Here is a 16,206-nt window from a genome sequence, read left to right as displayed (position 1 = left end):
ATCCCATCCCATCCCATCCCATCCCATCCCATCCCATCCCATCCCATCCCATTCCTCCTTCCTCCTGGCCATCCTTACTCATCCCTTCTCCATCCCTTCACCGCCTCCATCCTCCTCCTCATCCCTTCTCCATCTCTTCACCATCTCCATCCTCCTCCCTTCTCCATCTCTTCACCGCCTCCATCCTCCTCCTCATCCCTTCTCCATCCCTTCACCGTCTCCATCCTCTTCCTCATCCCTTCTCCACCTCTCCACCGTCTCCATCCTTCTCCCCATCCCTTCTCCATCCCTTCACCATCTCCATCCTCTTCCTCATCCCTTCTCCAACCCTTCACCATCTCCAACCTCCTCCCCATCCCTTCTCCATCTCTTCACCGTCTCCATCCTCCTCCCCATCCCTTCTCCATCTCTTCACCGTCTCCATCCTCCTCCCCATCCCTTCTCCATCTCTTTCCCTTTCCCCATGCTGTCTCCCTGCTCTCTCCCCCTTGGGAGCAGCCAAACCCACACCAGGTGGCTTTGGGGGGCTCCGATGGGACCCCCAGCCCGGCTCAGCTCCATCCCTTGGCAGAACATCTCCAGTGGGACCCCCCCAGCCAGCTCTGGACCCCGGGATCGGGACAGATCGGAGCCGGTGGTGGGAAGCGGCGAGGTCAGAGCAGTCTGCCCGGAGCTATACTGCAGTATAAATATTAAACAATAATCGTTAATAATTAATTCACCCGCAGACCTTGTTATTGTAATGAAATTTGCCAGCGGCTCGGGGGCTGGGATGAGTCAGAGTGGCCTGGGCGGCCGGATCGGGGCTCGGGGATCCCCACGGCACACGGCGAGGTCCCCGGAGCCACCGGCATCGCGCTCGTGCCTCGGGTACCGACGTACCCACAGCCCCGTGGTCGCAGGACGAAGGAAAAGGGGGAGCAAAGGGGATGGTGGCAATAAAGGGGAGCTGGATAAAAGCCCTTTAAGCGGCTGCACGGGCGGCACTGAAGCCCCTGGGGAGGGTGGTGAAGGGGTTTTGGGGGACGAGGTTGAGGGGTCCCAAATCCTTGGGCCCCGTGAGCGGCACAGCCACGTGCTCCTTCCAGCCAAACGCGGCGAGGGGGGCCTCTCCATCGCTCCTCGGTCACGAGGAGCCTGTGTATAAAACTCACTTAGCAACTGTTGCCTAGGAGGGAATTTGGGACCAGCCCTTAATTTCAAACATTTATAAACCCCAGCTAGATAAGCTGCCGGGGGGGGATGTAGAGCAGCCACAGCAGCAGGGACTGGCCCCCAATTTGGGATGCTCGCCACGGTGCAGGACGCTGACCAGTTCCAGTTCAGCGTGGAGGTTAACTGGGCAGGCTGGAATGGGGGTGAGCTGCCTTCTGCTCCCCAAAAACACCAGCTCACCCCATCCCAGGGTTCCCTGCGGCCCCGATGCCTCCTTGGGGACACGGTGACATGCTGAAAGAGGGGTGCCCTGCGTGGCCGCCACACAAGAGACACCCTAATGAGAGAGCGAACCCTGCGATAAGCCCTCCGGGATTAGCCTGGAGCTTCAAGAGATGCTTCATTCCTTGTGGGGTCAAGTTCATCCTCAATGTAATCCAGCAAGCGAGAAATCGAAGGGGAGAAGGCGAGAGGAAGGGATGCGCGTGGTGCCCGCACGGCACAAGGGAGGGATTTACGGCTTAGGAAGGAGAAATCCAGCCTGGTGACCGGACACGGACACCAAAGGGGTCGGAGAAGGATGGAGGGATGTGGGTTTACGCCACTTCCCAAGCGCAGGACCTGCCACCCCAAGCCTGGCATCACCCTGATGGTGACACCGGCAGGGACCTCTGCACCGCGATGCTGGGGGCTTCCCCAGGGCTGGGCGAGTTCTGCTGGACCCCAGGCAGCTGCTGCCCCCAGCATGATTTAAATGACTCATTTTCTGGGCAATTAGCACCGGTTAATTAGAGAAGCAGCGGAGTGGAGCTCCTGGCTTGTCCCCAACCCTGGGTTCCTGCCCCTGGGGTGACGCACGAGGTCCCTGTGCCGGGGGTGGGATGCTGTGGGGTTGGTGGCCCTGGGCACAGGGACATAGAGAGGCTGGAGGGGACGCTGAGGAGCTGCTGCGGCCACAGCTCCAAGAGCAGGTGACAAACACAGCGCTTGTTTACCGCCTCTGCCCTCTCCTTCCCACCGCTCACCATAAATCTCTCTGCTCTGACGGCACCGATGCAGCCGGGAGCATGCGAGGTGGCAGCTCCGGGACCTCAGCCCCACGCGTTAGGGGTTCTGCACCCCCTGCACCCCCTTCAAATCACATCTGCTCTTCCCTGGTTCCGTCTCGAGCCAAGAGCGTGTGCTGGAGACCCCACAGAAGGACAGAAGAGACATGGGGCACCAGGCTTTGGGTCTCCCCACCCCTCGGACCCACTGATGGGGGTGGAGAGGGGGTGACACGGTGGCACAGCCCTGCAGTTCTGTCATCAGCATTGAATGCTGCTCGATGCGATAGAATTCTGCTTTTACAGTGATTATTGATGAAGGGATTACCTGTCTCATTAGCACTGGGTGAGCAGCACTGGCTGCATGGGGAGGGAGGGTCCCTGGGCTTGGCAGAGGGGTCCTGATGCAGGGAGAGGGTTCTCGTATGAGGGGAGAAGATCCCTGCACGCAAGCAGAGGGTTCGTGAGCTGGGGAGAGGGTCCTCGTGCTGGAGAGAAGGTCCCTGTGCCAGGGGGAGAAGGAACCTGGGCGCAAGGAGAGGGTCCCTGTGCTTTGGAGAAGATCCCTATGATGGAGAGAGGGTCCCTGCATGCAGGGAGGTGGTTCTCATGCCAGGGGAAGAAGATCCTTGCATGCAAGGAGAGGGTTCGTGTGCTGGGAAGAGGATCCCTATGATGGGGAGAAGATCTCTGCGTGCAAGGAGAGGGTTCATGTGCTTTGGAGAAGATCCCTATGATGGGGAGAGGGTTTCTGCATGCAGGGAGAGGGTTCTCGTGCCAGGGGGAGAAGATCCCTGCATGCAAGGAGAGTGTTCTTTTGCTAGGAAGAGGGTCCTTGTGCCAGAGAGAGAAGATCCCTCCATGCAAGGAGAGGGTCCCCGTGCTTTGGAGAAGATCCCTATGATGGGAGAGGGTCCCTGCATGCAGGGAGAGGGTTCTCATGCCAGAGGGAGAAGATCCCTGCATGCAAGGAGAGGGTTTGTGAGCTGGGGAGAGGGTCCTCATGCTGGGAAGAGGATCCCTATGATGGGGAGAAGATCTCTGCATGCAAGGAGAGGGTTCATGTGCTTTGGAGAAGATCCCTATGATGGGAGAGGGTCCCTGCGTGCAGGGAGAGGGTTCTCATGCCAGGGGGAGAAGATCTGTGCATGCAAGGAGAGGGTTCATGAGCTGGGGAGAGGGTTCTTGTGCTGAAGAGGAAGTCCTTGTGCCAGGGGGAGAAGATCCCTGCGTGCAAGGAGAGGGTCCCTGTGCTTTGGAGAAGATCCCTATGATGGGAGAGGGTCCCTGCATGCAGGGAGAGGGTTCATGCGCTGGGGAGAGGATCCCTGCACCCATGAGCCTGGCCAAGGTGGGACCCTCCTACACCCTTCGGAGCCCCCTGCACCTTTCGGAGCCCCCCACGGTCTTTGGGAGCAAGGAGAGAGCCGATGGCATCGTGTCTCCCTGTGCTCATCTTCAAGCTAGAGGATTAGCTGCCTCTGGCCTTTGTGGCCGCAGAGAAAACACTTCAAAACGCGAGCCGAGCACAAGTGAGAGGCGCAGAAATCCGAGAGGGATTATTCCTCGCTAAGCAGCATGTAAGCCAGAGATCCTATAAACTGAGCCCGGCGGAGGTGAGAACGGCAGATGCCGATGGATTCAGCACACGGCTGCGCCCATCCCAGCATCCCGGCTCATCCAACAGCTCTTCCATCACCCCACACTGAAGCCCCCAGCCCCGCAGCATCACATCCCACCCCAGAATGTGGAAGTGCTGGGAGGGCAAAGCACCCGCGAGGGCCACCCAAGCGAGAGTTTCAGCCCCTGAGCAGGACAGAGAGGCTGGAAATCTCTCCCATGGAGCAGCAAGAGGCCAAGGGAGAGCGGTGGGCAGCGTCTGCCAGCACCAAGGACCTCAAGTCCTGCTGAGAATGGTCCTGGATGGGCTCTCAGGGCCATATTTTAGGGTGCAGAGCCCAAACTACCCAGCTCGGGGTGGGCACAGCATCTCCCCCACCACCACTCGGTACTCCAGCCCCATCACTGGGTTGGTCCTTTCCAACCTGGTTGTTCTGTGATTCTATGATGATGCCCCCTGAGGGAGAAACCAAAGCCGAGCAGAGCCCCACGTGCCGCCCCACTGCCCGCTGTGCTCTCTGCGAGCGGCGATCAAAGCCTCTCCCTGTGCCTCCACGCCGAGCGACTTCTCCGTGTGCCAAGCCGCCTTCCACCACCGAGCGAGCACCCAACACACCAGCCCGCGCCGCTCGCCGCCTCGCCACGACGGAAACACCCAGGGAAGGGGGAGCAAGAGAAGATACCGAGCGAGCCACACTTCCCCCCCCACCTCAACACACACACGTTTTGCCATGAGCCATCGCCGTGAGCCGGAGGAGCTGGGGTGGGATGTGATGCTGAGCCCCGAAGGGGATGATGGTGCTGGGGAAGGGCTGGGGCGAAGCTGCAGAGCAGAGGATGGGAGAGGGTTTGATCCTGCTCCTCATGGCATCGGAGCATCCTCTTGAGCCACGGGAGGTGGCCAGCGAGCGAGGTGGCCGCGTTGCCACGCCGGGGCTTCCCAGATGCTGTTTGCCTGGCGCCAGGCTGTTAATTCCTCCTCTTCTCATCCTCCCACTCATTTGCTAGATATTTCCCAAACCTTCTTATTTTTAGGTTGCAGCTGAAAAGCTGTGAATTTGCAGCTTTCGCTCTTTGTGCAGGATCCCAGGGACCTTGCGAGTGGGAGCAGGGCAGGAGCACGACGGGGCTGCCCAGCAAATTCCATGCCCCAAAGCGAAGGGAAGAGAGAAAGGTGGGACACGACGGAGGTTCCAGCCTGCAAGACCTCCAAACGGGGATGAGGCCTCGCTGCCATCCCTGGAAACAACCTGATAGGTTGTTTTGGGGCTGCTTTGAGCCAGGCTTGGCGTGCCACGGGGCACAGCTGGGTAGCCACCGGGCACAGCGAGGTGGCCACAGAGCTAGCAAGTTGGAGGGATGAGACAGCTGGGTCCAGCAGCGTCCTCCACCTCGTGGGGACACGAGCGGCTTGGTGGGACGAGATTTGGAGCCCCACAGCCATCGAGCTACCCCAGCGTGGTCCTGGCTACCTTCCCACCATCGGATGAGCCTCCGCGGGGAGGGAGGGTGCAGCGCCGCAGCTCAGCATCACGGGCGTGCTCGGGGAGAGAGGGAAGGGAACGGGCGTCTGTTCTCCATCTGTGCATCTGTCTGTCTATCCGTGCGTCCTCCTCTCCAACACATCCATCAATCTCTCCAGCCATCCATCCCTCGTACACATCTGCTTCTCCATCCAGCCATCTGGCCATCCCCCGGAGCTGTCAATCCAGCCGGCTCTGCCTCCCCCCACGCTGAGCTGCCTGCCTGCCTGCCCCCCCAGGGGCTTTGGCCCCCCAACGATCGCAGACCCCCACCAGCACGGGGACGCCACCTCCTCTGCTGGGGATCCAGCAGGATGAGGTGGTTCCAGGCACCCAGGATTGTTCCAGGCGCTCAAGATTGTTCTAGCACCTTTTCCCCAGCACCCACGTGCCTGGGGCGGTGGTGACATCGAGACCCCCCAGTCACGCAGAAAGCACCTTGCTGAGGATGGGGCACCAGGGGAGGAGAAGACCCTCCCCAAACACCCCAGAGCTCCTTCCAGGAGCAGCCAGACACCCCCTATCCCACGCTAGCACGCATGGACGTGCCCTGATGCCATGGTGAGGGGAAGAGCAAGAAACCTGTGTGATGGAGAAGAGGACGGGTGTTTTGACTTTAAAGCCACCAGGTCCCTCATGCACCCAGATTTCATTTCGTGCTGCCTTCACAGAGCAAGCTCTTGGTTTGGGTACAACACTGCAGCAATCACACAGCCCTAGCTGAGGCTGCTGGGCACCGCAGCAGGTGGTGAAGCCACCAGCATGGGTTCAGCTCATGATTTCCCAAGGAAAGGCAAACCAGAGACCCTGGTAGCCTGTGGATGCTCTCAGCTCAGCCCGGGCATGGGGAGAGGATGCTCGGGGCACCCTGTGGCTGCTCTTAGATCAGCCCGGGCACGGGGAGAGGATGCTCGGGGTACCCTGTGGCTGCTCTTAGATCAGCCTGGGCACGGGGAAAGGATGCTCGGGGTACCCTGTGGCTGCTCTTAGATCAGCCCGGGCACGGGGAAAGGATGCTCTGGGTACCCTGTGGATGCTCTCAGCTCAGCCCGGGCACGGGGAGAGGATGCTCGGGGTACCCTGTGGCTGCTCTTAAATCAGCCCGGTCACGGGGAGAGGATGCTTGGGGTACCCAGCGCCTCACCAAGCCTCCAGCCGTTAAGAGCTGCCCGCTGGCATCCCCCCTGCCTGTGTTCTCCCAGCAGGCTGGCAGCAGCTGGCGCGTCACAGCCGTGCCTCTGCCCTGCTCCGCTGTGCGGCCGGCGTGCGGGATGCATGCACCACACGCTCACGTGCCCCTTAGCGAAGCCGCAAGGCGAGCACGCAGCCCCCGCCAGCCCCACAGCAGCACAGACCCCGCAGCACCCCCGGGCGAGCTCCCAGCACCACTCATCCCCTCTCCAGGGCGGCCACAAGCTGGAACTCGCGCTGGAGGGAGAATTTGGCAAGCGAAGACGCTCCTTTCCCTTGGTGCCGGGCTATTTTTGGCTAAGGATTTCCGGAGAGGCGTGCGATTTCTCTGCCTAGTGGTCCCCACCACATCTCTCCTCGAGGTTTCCATCCATCGCCCCGCGCCGATGCCCAAATCCCATCCATCCCCATCTCAAACCCAGCTCCCCACAGCCTCGTGACGCCCCTCACCCCTCTTCATAGAATCATAGAATCACCAGGTTGGAAGAGACCCACCGGATCATCGAGTCCAACCATCCCCATCAACCACTAACCCATGTCCCTCAGCACCTCGAGAGGCCATTCCCTCTCGTCCTGTCCCTTGGGAGAAGAGCCCAGCTCCCTCCTCTCCACAACCTCCTCTCAGGGAGTTGCAGAGAGCAATGAGGTCTCCCCTCAGCCTCCTCTTCTCCAGGCTAAACCCCCCCAGCTCTCTCAGCCGCTCCTCATAAGGCCTCTTCTCAGCTCCTGCTCCCTCTTCTCAGCCCCTGCTCCACGTCACCTCTGCCCCAAACCACAACCCTTGCGGTGTTGGCTGTGCCTGGCCCCCCACATCGCCCCCCAACCCCAAAAGCCACCCCAGCCCCATCTCCCCCCGGGGCACAGGAGCCTCTCCCGGCAGCGGCGGCGTCGGGCACGGAGGAGAAGGCTCAGGCTCTCCTGGCGAGCGGCACTGCCAGCTCTCACTCCGCCACGCCGCCGCCGCCACCACTTAGCCTCTCGCCCCAGGGCCCTCCATCATCCCCGGGCACTCCGGGTGACAGCCGGAGAGAGGGAGGCAGAAAGCCAGAAGCTCCCGAGGGACGAGAGCGAGCAGGCTCCACGTGTCGTGAACAGCTTCGTGGTCCCCACTCGCTTCCCCAGCTCCCTGATCCCCTTCCCAGGCTGTGCCCCACAGCCACCATCAGCCAGGACCCACATCAACACCAAGTTTTGGGGACAGGAAAGCCACCAAGGAGACAGGAAAACCACCAGGGGGACAGGAAAACCACCAAGGGGACAGGAAAGCCACCAAGAAGACAGAAGCCCTGCAGAAAGCTCAGTGCTGGGGTGACACTCAGCATCAGCCACAGCCCCCAAACCAAGGGGGTTGGCGGCGCTGGGGGAGGAAGAGGAAGGTTGGAGGAAAGCGTATGGGAAGGTGGAGAAGCTTGGAGGGGAGAAGAGGGGAATAAAGAGTCGAGGAAGGATCCAGATGGAGGATGGGGGACACAGAGGTGTGGGCAGGTGGCTGGGGGGATGTGGGGCTGGTCATAGAATCCTAGAATCACCAGGTTGGAAAAGACCCATCAGATCATCGAGTCCAACCCTTCCTATCAAACACGTAGAATCATAGACTCACCAGATTGGAAAAGACCCACCGACCAGGTTGGAAAAGACCCACCAGTGTCCCACAGACCCAGCCGGAGAGGAAGAACTGCACACGCCTCATTTCAGGGGTGCCCGGAACCCCCTCAAAATGCAGCCTCAAGGCTGTCCCCACCACGTCCCCGACTCGGGAGGGCAGGGAGAAGGATTTCTCTGCGCGGTGCCATCCCTCCGGCTCCATCTCCGTCAACGCCACCGGCCGCTTCCCTTTCAAACCTCATTAACTCCCCCCAAGGTGACCCTCTCCCTCCTGCAGCTGCGAGCGGAGCTGCCTGGGGACACCAGGAGGGGACAGCGGGGCACGCAGGGGGACACCAGGAGGGGACTGGGGGGCACGCGGGGCGCCCCGAGCTCACAGGTGGGTGACGAGCATCCCCACGCCACAACCCAACCGGCACCCCCAGGACCTGCTGCTGAGCCCACCACCCCCACTGAGCCCCTCCTAGACCCACACGCACGCCTCGTCCCCCCCCAAATCGTAACCCCGGGGAGCTCGGCCTCCGCTCGACGCCTCGGCAGCCGCTCTGCTTTGCACACAGTCCCCGCGCGTCCGCCCCGCCGGCGGCTCTTGGAAAGCCCTTCCCTTGCTGAATCCATCCATAATAGATATTGTAGCTGAGCCCCCAGGGGCTCGAGGGGTGGGGGGGGTGGCAGCGATATTATCTGCATCTGTCTTCATTCCCAGCTCCCCCGCCCTTCGCCGGCAGGCGGAAAAGCCGCGAGATCAGGCGGTGGAAAGCCGCCTCCAGCTCCTCTCCTGCTCCTTGGAGTGGGGAGGATCAAGTAAACCCCCCAAATGGATCCTCTGTGCTGCCTCAGCTTTATCTTTGCTGCCCCCACCCCCAGCCCATCGCACATCGGTCCCTCTGGTCCCGTGGAGGTGGTGGGGAGAGAGCAAAGCAGGCAGACCCCTGGGGAGGGGGAGATGCTGGGGGGCTCAGCACCCTCACGTACACCCCATCATCCCAGGGAACGGATGGAGCCACCGCACGGGGACAAAGGGACAGGGTCAAGCTGCAAGGGATGCTCTTAAGTGCAGGTAGAAGCATCCTCTGCGCTTCCATCCCTTCCTGGAGCAGCAGAAAGGCTGGGGAGCAGCAGGGAGGTGAACCCCAACCCTGAGGGGTCTTGGGGTGCTGAGGGGGGGGCTGAAGCCAGCAGTGCCGTGCGGGACGCGCGGCTGCAGCAGGTGCCTGGCTCCCAGCGAGGCCGCCCGCTGCTCTTTGTCTGCCTTCCCCGGCTGTCGCGTGTCCCCATCATCCTCCCAGCTGCTCCCCACGCCCCCGAACCCCCCAGCTTTGCTCCTGTAGGGATTTCGGCTCATTTCGAAGCCGCCTCTTGGATTCTGTCGCAGCCCCCGGGAGCTGCACCCGCGGCCCCCCTGGCGCTCGCCGTGCCAGCGCGCAGACCTCTCCATCGCCCGCTCGCAGACAGCGCGGGGGGAAAACAAGCAGCCGCCTGGTTATTGATTCACCATCTCCACCGGGGCCAGCGCGGCGCGGGGCTCCGGCCGGCTGGCACGAACCGAACCCGCGAGGATGGGGCTGTGGGACCTGGGCCCCCCAGCACCTGCTTGGTGCACGGAGAAGATGAAGATATGGGGGGCAACCACCTCCCTTGGAGAGGGGACAGGGATGGAGAGGGGGGGGTCTCGCATCCCAGCGAGGAGGAAGGAGCCAGCACGGGTGGCACCGGGAACGTCCATCCCTGTGGCACAGGGGGCACCTTTGTCTTCAAACCCAATCTCGGCTTCCTACGTGGCCACATCTCTCCCAACGCCACAGGACGCGGGGAGCGCAGCCTCAAACACCTCTCGCCAGCCAAGACCAAGGGCATCTCCCACCTCAGACCCAGCCCTCCTCTTGCCAGCATCACCACCGAGCTCCCCTTTGCGCCCCAAATTCCTCTTTCCCTGCTCTGCACACTGCAAATAGCAGCAAAGTTGCCCCAATTTCCCCATGGGGCATCTTCTCCCCACATAAAACGCCACCTCCAGATGATGAAGGGGGTTGTGGAGGCAAGGCTGATGCTTCACCCACTGGCTCTTGCCAAACCCAGACACTGACACCCTCTGAGCCTCCACCCGTGGGGGACAGACCCAGCAACCGTACGGCAGCGCGGCTGAGCCGCAGCTCAGGAGGAAAAGCAGGGAAAGAGAGGAAACGGGGAGTTTAGCAGATGGTGCCCCAGCACCAGCTGAGAGCCGCCGGCACGGCTGTAGGCGCCCCAGCCACACCACGGTACCCGGCACAGCCGGTGACGTGGGCCAGCTCCACATGATGGGAGACCCAGCAGCCAGGGATCGCGGTGTTTGAAGAGCGGAGAGAGGGGTCTGACCCCCCTGAACCCCCCAGCTCTGGTTTTTAGCTTTGCAGCCTGCACAGCAGCAGCACAGGTAGCTGTCGGTGGCCACCAAGCGCCAAGGGGGGCAAATAGAGGGGAAATAACGTGGGTGCAAAGCTCAGGCACCGCGAGAGAAGAGCAGCCCAGCCGTGCGGCTGCTGGAAGGGACAGGCTGGCGTCCCCTCGCTGCCACCAACCCGCCAGGTGACCTTGGGCCAAGCAGCGCTGTGCCACAGTCCTCTGGCCACAGGGCATCCCCGTGGGGCAACAGGGATGGGGTGGCACGGGAACAAGTGCTCCACAGGACATCACCATGGGGTGACAGGGACACAGTGGCACAGGATCAGGCGCTCCACAGGGCATCCCTGTGGGGTGACAGGGACACGGTGGCACAAGATCAATTGCTCCACAGGGCATCCCTGTGGGGTGACAGGGACACAGTGGCGCAGGATCAATTGCTCCACAGGGCATCCCTGTGGGGTGACAGGGATGGGGTGGCACAGGATCAAGTGCTCCACAGGACATCACCATGGGGTGAGAGGGATGGGGTGACACAGGATCAGGCGCTCCACAGGACATCCCTGTGGGGTGACAGGGATGGGGTGACACAGGATCAAGTGCTCCACAGGACATCCCTGTGGGGTGACAGGGACACAGTGGCACAGGATCAATTGCTCCACAGGACATCCCTGTGGGGTGACAGGGATGGGGTGACAGGGATGGGGTGACACAGGATCAAGTGCTCCACAGGGCATCCTTGTGGGGTGACAAGGACGGGGTGACACAGGATCAAGCACTCCACAGGGCATCCCTGTGGGGTGACAGGGACAGGGTGGCACAGAAACAAGTGCTCCACAGAGCATCCCCGTGGGGTGACAGGGATGCAGTGGCACAGGAACAAGTGCTCCACAGGACATCCCTGTGGGGTTAGAGGGATGGGGTGACGCAGGATCAAGTGCTCCACAGGGCATCCCTGTGGGGTGACAGGGACGTGGTGGCATGGGATCAAGTGCTCCACAGGGCACCCCTGTGGGGTGACAGGGACGGGGTGACACGGGATCAAGTGCTCCACAGGACATCCCTGTGGGGTGACAGGGACACAGTGGCACAGGATCAATTGCTCCACAGGACATCCCTGTGGGGTGACAGGGATGGGGTGACAGGGATGGGGTGACACAGGATCAAGTGCTCCACAGGGCATCCTTGTGGGGTGACAAGGACGGGGTGACACAGGATCAAGCACTCCACAGGGCATCCCTGTGGGGTGACAGGGACAGGGTGGCACAGAAACAAGTGCTCCACAGAGCATCCCCGTGGGGTGACAGGGATGCAGTGGCACAGGAACAAGTGCTCCACAGGACATCCCTGTGGGGTTAGAGGGATGGGGTGACGCAGGATCAAGTGCTCCACAGGGCATCCCTGTGGGGTGACAGGGACGTGGTGGCATGGGATCAAGTGCTCCACAGGACATCCCTGTGGGGTGACAGGGATGCGGTGGCATGGGATCAAGTGCTCCACAGGACATCCCTGTGGGGTGACAGGGACGGGGTGACACAGGATCAAGCGCTCCACAGGACATCCCCACGGGGTGACAGGGATGGAGTGGCATGGGATCAAGCTCTCCTCTGCCTGCAGGGCATCCCTGTGGGGTGACAGGGACAGGGTGGCACGGGATCAAGTGCTCCACAGGGCATCCCCGTGAGCACGGGACCAAGCTGCTCCTGGACCGCTGCGCGATGGAGCGTTCAGCCTCGGGGCAGGTGGCGACTTCACCCGGAGGGCAGCGCGTCTGGAGGTGCCAAGCCGCGGGCGGCGCAGATGCTGTCACCTGCAGCAGGTGACGGCGTGTCACGGTCCCTGAGCTGCCAGCTCCCGCAGGCCTGGCCGTGCCTGCGGCTCGCCCCAGCGCCACGCACCAGCAGCGCCCGCGCTCCCCGCGTCCCCGCCAGCACGTCCCCAGCAGGACACGCTGTCCTTCTGCCCGCTGGCAGCTGCTCCCCAGGCCCTGGGACATCGCAGGTGAGGGGCTCCAGGCCCTGGGAAGCTGCATCGCACTGGTAGCATCCCCAAATCCTCCACACTAGGTGCCCGAGCAACCCTCTCTGGGCAGCTGCACCCCCAAAACGTCCCTTGCAGCGCCCCAGATTTCTCGGTACGGGGCCGATCGATGACTTCGGAGCATGAGCTCAGCAAAACCGCATGGGTGGAAGCCCCTTCCCCAGTTACCCACCAAGAGGAGGGTGGTGGGGACCAAGGGCTGGGGACCCCCAGGAGGATGGAGGAGCGTGAGCAAGAGGGGGAGAGATGAGGAGGGGAGAGATAAGGAGGGGGAGATGGGGATGGTGAGCAAGGGGGGAGATGAGGAGGAAGGGGGGGATGAGGAAACGAGGAGGAAAGGGGGGAGACGACGAGGAAAGGGGGGAGACGACGAGGAAAGGGGGGAGACGACGAGGAAGGCGACGAAGATGGGGAACATGAGGAAGGGGGGAGAGGAGGAGGAAGGAAACAAATATGGGGGAGATGAGGAAGGGAGGAGACGAGGAAGGGGGCAATGAAGAAGATGGGGGAGATGAGGAGGAGGGTGGTGATGCTTTGCCTGCTGGATGCTCGTCTGGATCCAGCACCCTGAGGGCTGGGGGCTCACCCCGAGGGGCTGGAGCTTGCCCAGGTCCAGCTGTTCCTCCAGGATGGGGGGTGCTGCCCCCAGGGTGGGGGTCTGGGGCTACCGGAGCTCCAGCATCTCTGCAGGATGAGGGTCTGAGGTGCAGGGTGGGGGTCTGGGGCTACTGGATCTCCAGCATCTCTGCAGGATGAGGGTCCTGGGCTACCAGGGCTCCAGCATCTCTGCAGGATGAGGGTCTGGGGTGCAGGATGAGGGTCTGGGGTGCAGGATGAGGGTCCGGGGCTACTAGGGCCCCAGCATCTCAGCAGGATGAGGGTCTGGGGCCACCGGATCTCCAGCGTCTCTGCAGGATGAGGGTCTGGGGCTACCAGATCTCCAGCATCTCTGCAGGATGAGGGTCTGGGGTGCAGGATGAGGGTCCGGGGCTACCAGATTTCCAGCATCTCTGCAGGATGAGGGTCTGGGGTGCAGGATGAGGGTCCGGGGCTACTGGGGCTCCAGCATCTCAGCAGGATGAGGGTCTGTGGCTACCAGGGTGGGGGTCCAGGGCTACCGGATCTCCAGCATCTCAGCAGGATGAGGGTCAGGGGCTACTGGGGCTCCAGCATCTCAGCAGGATGAGGGTCTGGGATGCAGGATGAGGGTCCGGGGCTACCGAAACCTCCAGCATCTCTGCAAGGCGGTGACTCATTTGCAACCGACTTTCTCCCCAAACTACCGGTAAGTCCCGACCGGTCACTGGAGGCTGGAGGGATGGGAAGAGGAGGTAGTGGGGGTGGGGTGGATGGGTTGGGGGCTGGAAAACCACACGGGTCCCACCGGCAGGACCGGGGACCGGGTGTCGGCGAGGGCAGGCGATGCCGGGTGTCCCCCCCACCGGTCCCCGTGGAGACACCCCCCCCCCCCCACCCCGTGGTCGGTGCCCCCCCGGAGAGGGGCTCTCACCTGCGCCGGCAGCCTCCGGGTGCAGGTACATGGTGCGGGGCGGCGGGGCGGCTGCTGCTGCCCGGCTGGAGGGGGCTGCGGGGCATCCGACGGCGGCGAGGGGAGGCGGGGGGGGACCCGCATAGGGCGGAGGAGGCGGAGGGGATGGGGTCGGCAGCCCCGCGGAGCCCGTGCTGCCTGCTCCGCCTCGGATCCAGCATCCACTTGCTGCTCGCTGCTGGCCGGAGAGGAAACTGCAGCCTCGGGGGGGGGGGAGAGGGAGGGAGGGGGCGTCGGGGATGGGGATGGATGGAGGGGGGGTTGGGGGGGGTGGAGGGAGGCACGGACAGAGATGATGGGGGGAGACACGTGGCACGTGGGGGATGCTGCATCCAGATCATAGAATCACAGAATCACCAGGTTGGAAAGGACCCACCGGGTCATCGAGTCCAACCATCCCCATCAATCACTAACCCATGTCCCTCAGCACCTCGGCCACCCGGCCCTTAAACCCCTCCAGGGAAGGGGACTCAACCCCCTCCCTGGGCAGCCTCGGACACTGCCCAATCACCCTTGCCAGGAAATATTTTTTCCTGCTGTCCAGCCTGAGCCTCCCCTGGTGGAGCTTGAGGCCATTCCCTCTCGTCCTGTCCCCTGTCCCTTGGGAGAAGAGCCCAGCTCCCTCCTCTCCACACCCTCCTCTCAGGGAGTTGCAGAGAGCGCTGCCCCTCACTCCCCTACCCAGCCCCAGGTGCCCCGCTCCTGGGAAAAATCCAGGCCGGGTTTTGGCGGTGCCGGGGCGCGGCGGGCGCTGTCCGGACACTGCGGGGACGCCGGGCGCGGCGGGCGGCGGAAAACCCGGCGTGGAGTACGGAGCGGATGGGAGTGGTGCAGCTCCAGTTCTCTCCCCCTCAAGGTAAAGGCAATTACTGTCCCGGCGTTAATTGCTTGCTTAACGTTTGCTACGGAGATGCAGGTGAAGGGAGCTGCTCCGTGGAGCCCTCAGGGGTGTGGAAACAGTAGGGTTTTCCACCTCCAGTCGTGTTTTCTGGGTGCTGGTCCATGGGTCGTAAAATCACAGCATCACTTGTTTGGAAAAGACCTTGGAGGTTTTCAAGTCCAACCATTCCTGCCCACTCCTAAATCCTGAGTTCCTGGGGTGGAAGGGAGAAGGAACGAGGAGGATTCCTCACAAGCTGGTGGAGAAGGTGCCTCCAGGTGGAGGCAATGGGAGGATGACTGCAGCTGGGGGGGTTTCTCCCAGGATTGAGGGCTGTGCCAGCTTCCCTCTTCTGCTGGGATGAGGGTGGCAGAGATGAGACCCTTGTCTGGATGGTCCAGGGCTTGTGGGAACCTGGCCTTGGGAGATGGTGATGGGAAGAGCCAGAAAACCGCTGCTGGGGTGGTTCAGAAGCTCTTGGGAGGGACAGAGACCCACCCCAGCATGGACTGATGGGGCTGGGACACTTGTCTGGATGGCCCAGGGCTTAGGGGAACCTCAGCCTGGCTTTGCAGGATGGATGCAATCCCATGGAAGCTCTCTGGAGCCACATAGGGCGGGGAAGAGCCAGAAAACCATTGCTGTGATGGTTCAGAAGGTCTTGGGACCAAACCTGGACTTTGCTTGCCGCCCAGGCTGGGTTTTGAGCAGGGAAGGAAGCAGGAAACATCTCCTTACAACAACATTTAATGCTCCTGGGCGCAGGCGGCAGCTGGTGCCGCTCGCTCAGAAGCCGCGTGCCAAGGAAACTTGGGCGCGGACGCCCAGGAGAAGCTCTTCCAGCAAAAAGGATGAGTGCCAGCTGGGTGCCAGCCCTCCAGGGCCTTGGACAAGCTGGGAAGGAGGGAGCAACCCTCTGCTCTAGGGCCAGCAAAGCCTCCTTCACGATGCCGTGCGGCTTGATGTTGATTTTTTTTTTTTTTCCCCCCTCTTGGTGGGAACCTTCTCATTAAAGCCTTGGCACAAACCCTCGCTTTCGCTCTGCTTTTCTCCGCTCGCTTCCCACGCGCTCTTTCAGCGAGCTCTAAAATCCCCATCCCCGCACGCACAGACATCCCGGCAGCTCCGTAACCTCCCGCACCCACACAGCCGCTCGCCGCCCGCCGTCGCTTCCACCGGGGGCCAAGTGGGTGTGAAAACGCTGCTGACTCACGG

At 62.2% G+C, this 16,206-nt stretch overlaps 1 protein-coding gene across 5 annotated transcripts in view; it reads right to left on the bottom strand.

Annotated features, from left to right (window-relative positions):
• Nucleotides 1-14,202, bottom strand: part of SYT7 (synaptotagmin 7) — a 35,879-nt gene extending 21,677 nt beyond the window's left edge. For all 5 annotated transcript variants that reach the window (XM_069857241.1, XM_069857243.1, XM_069857242.1 and 2 more), the window contains exon 1: nt 14,073-14,202. In XM_069857241.1, the coding sequence (XP_069713342.1) occupies nt 14,073-14,103 (31 nt within the window). In that variant the 5' untranslated portion in view covers nt 14,104-14,202. The remainder of the gene's footprint in view (nt 1-14,072) is intronic.
• Nucleotides 14,203-16,206: the final 2,004 nt, after the last annotated feature.

This window comes from Phaenicophaeus curvirostris, chromosome 5 (genome assembly GCF_032191515.1).
Source record: "Phaenicophaeus curvirostris isolate KB17595 chromosome 5, BPBGC_Pcur_1.0, whole genome shotgun sequence".
Lineage (NCBI taxonomy): Eukaryota > Metazoa > Chordata > Aves > Cuculiformes > Cuculidae > Phaenicophaeus > Phaenicophaeus curvirostris.
This window is presented reverse-complemented; position numbering and strand designations above follow the sequence as displayed.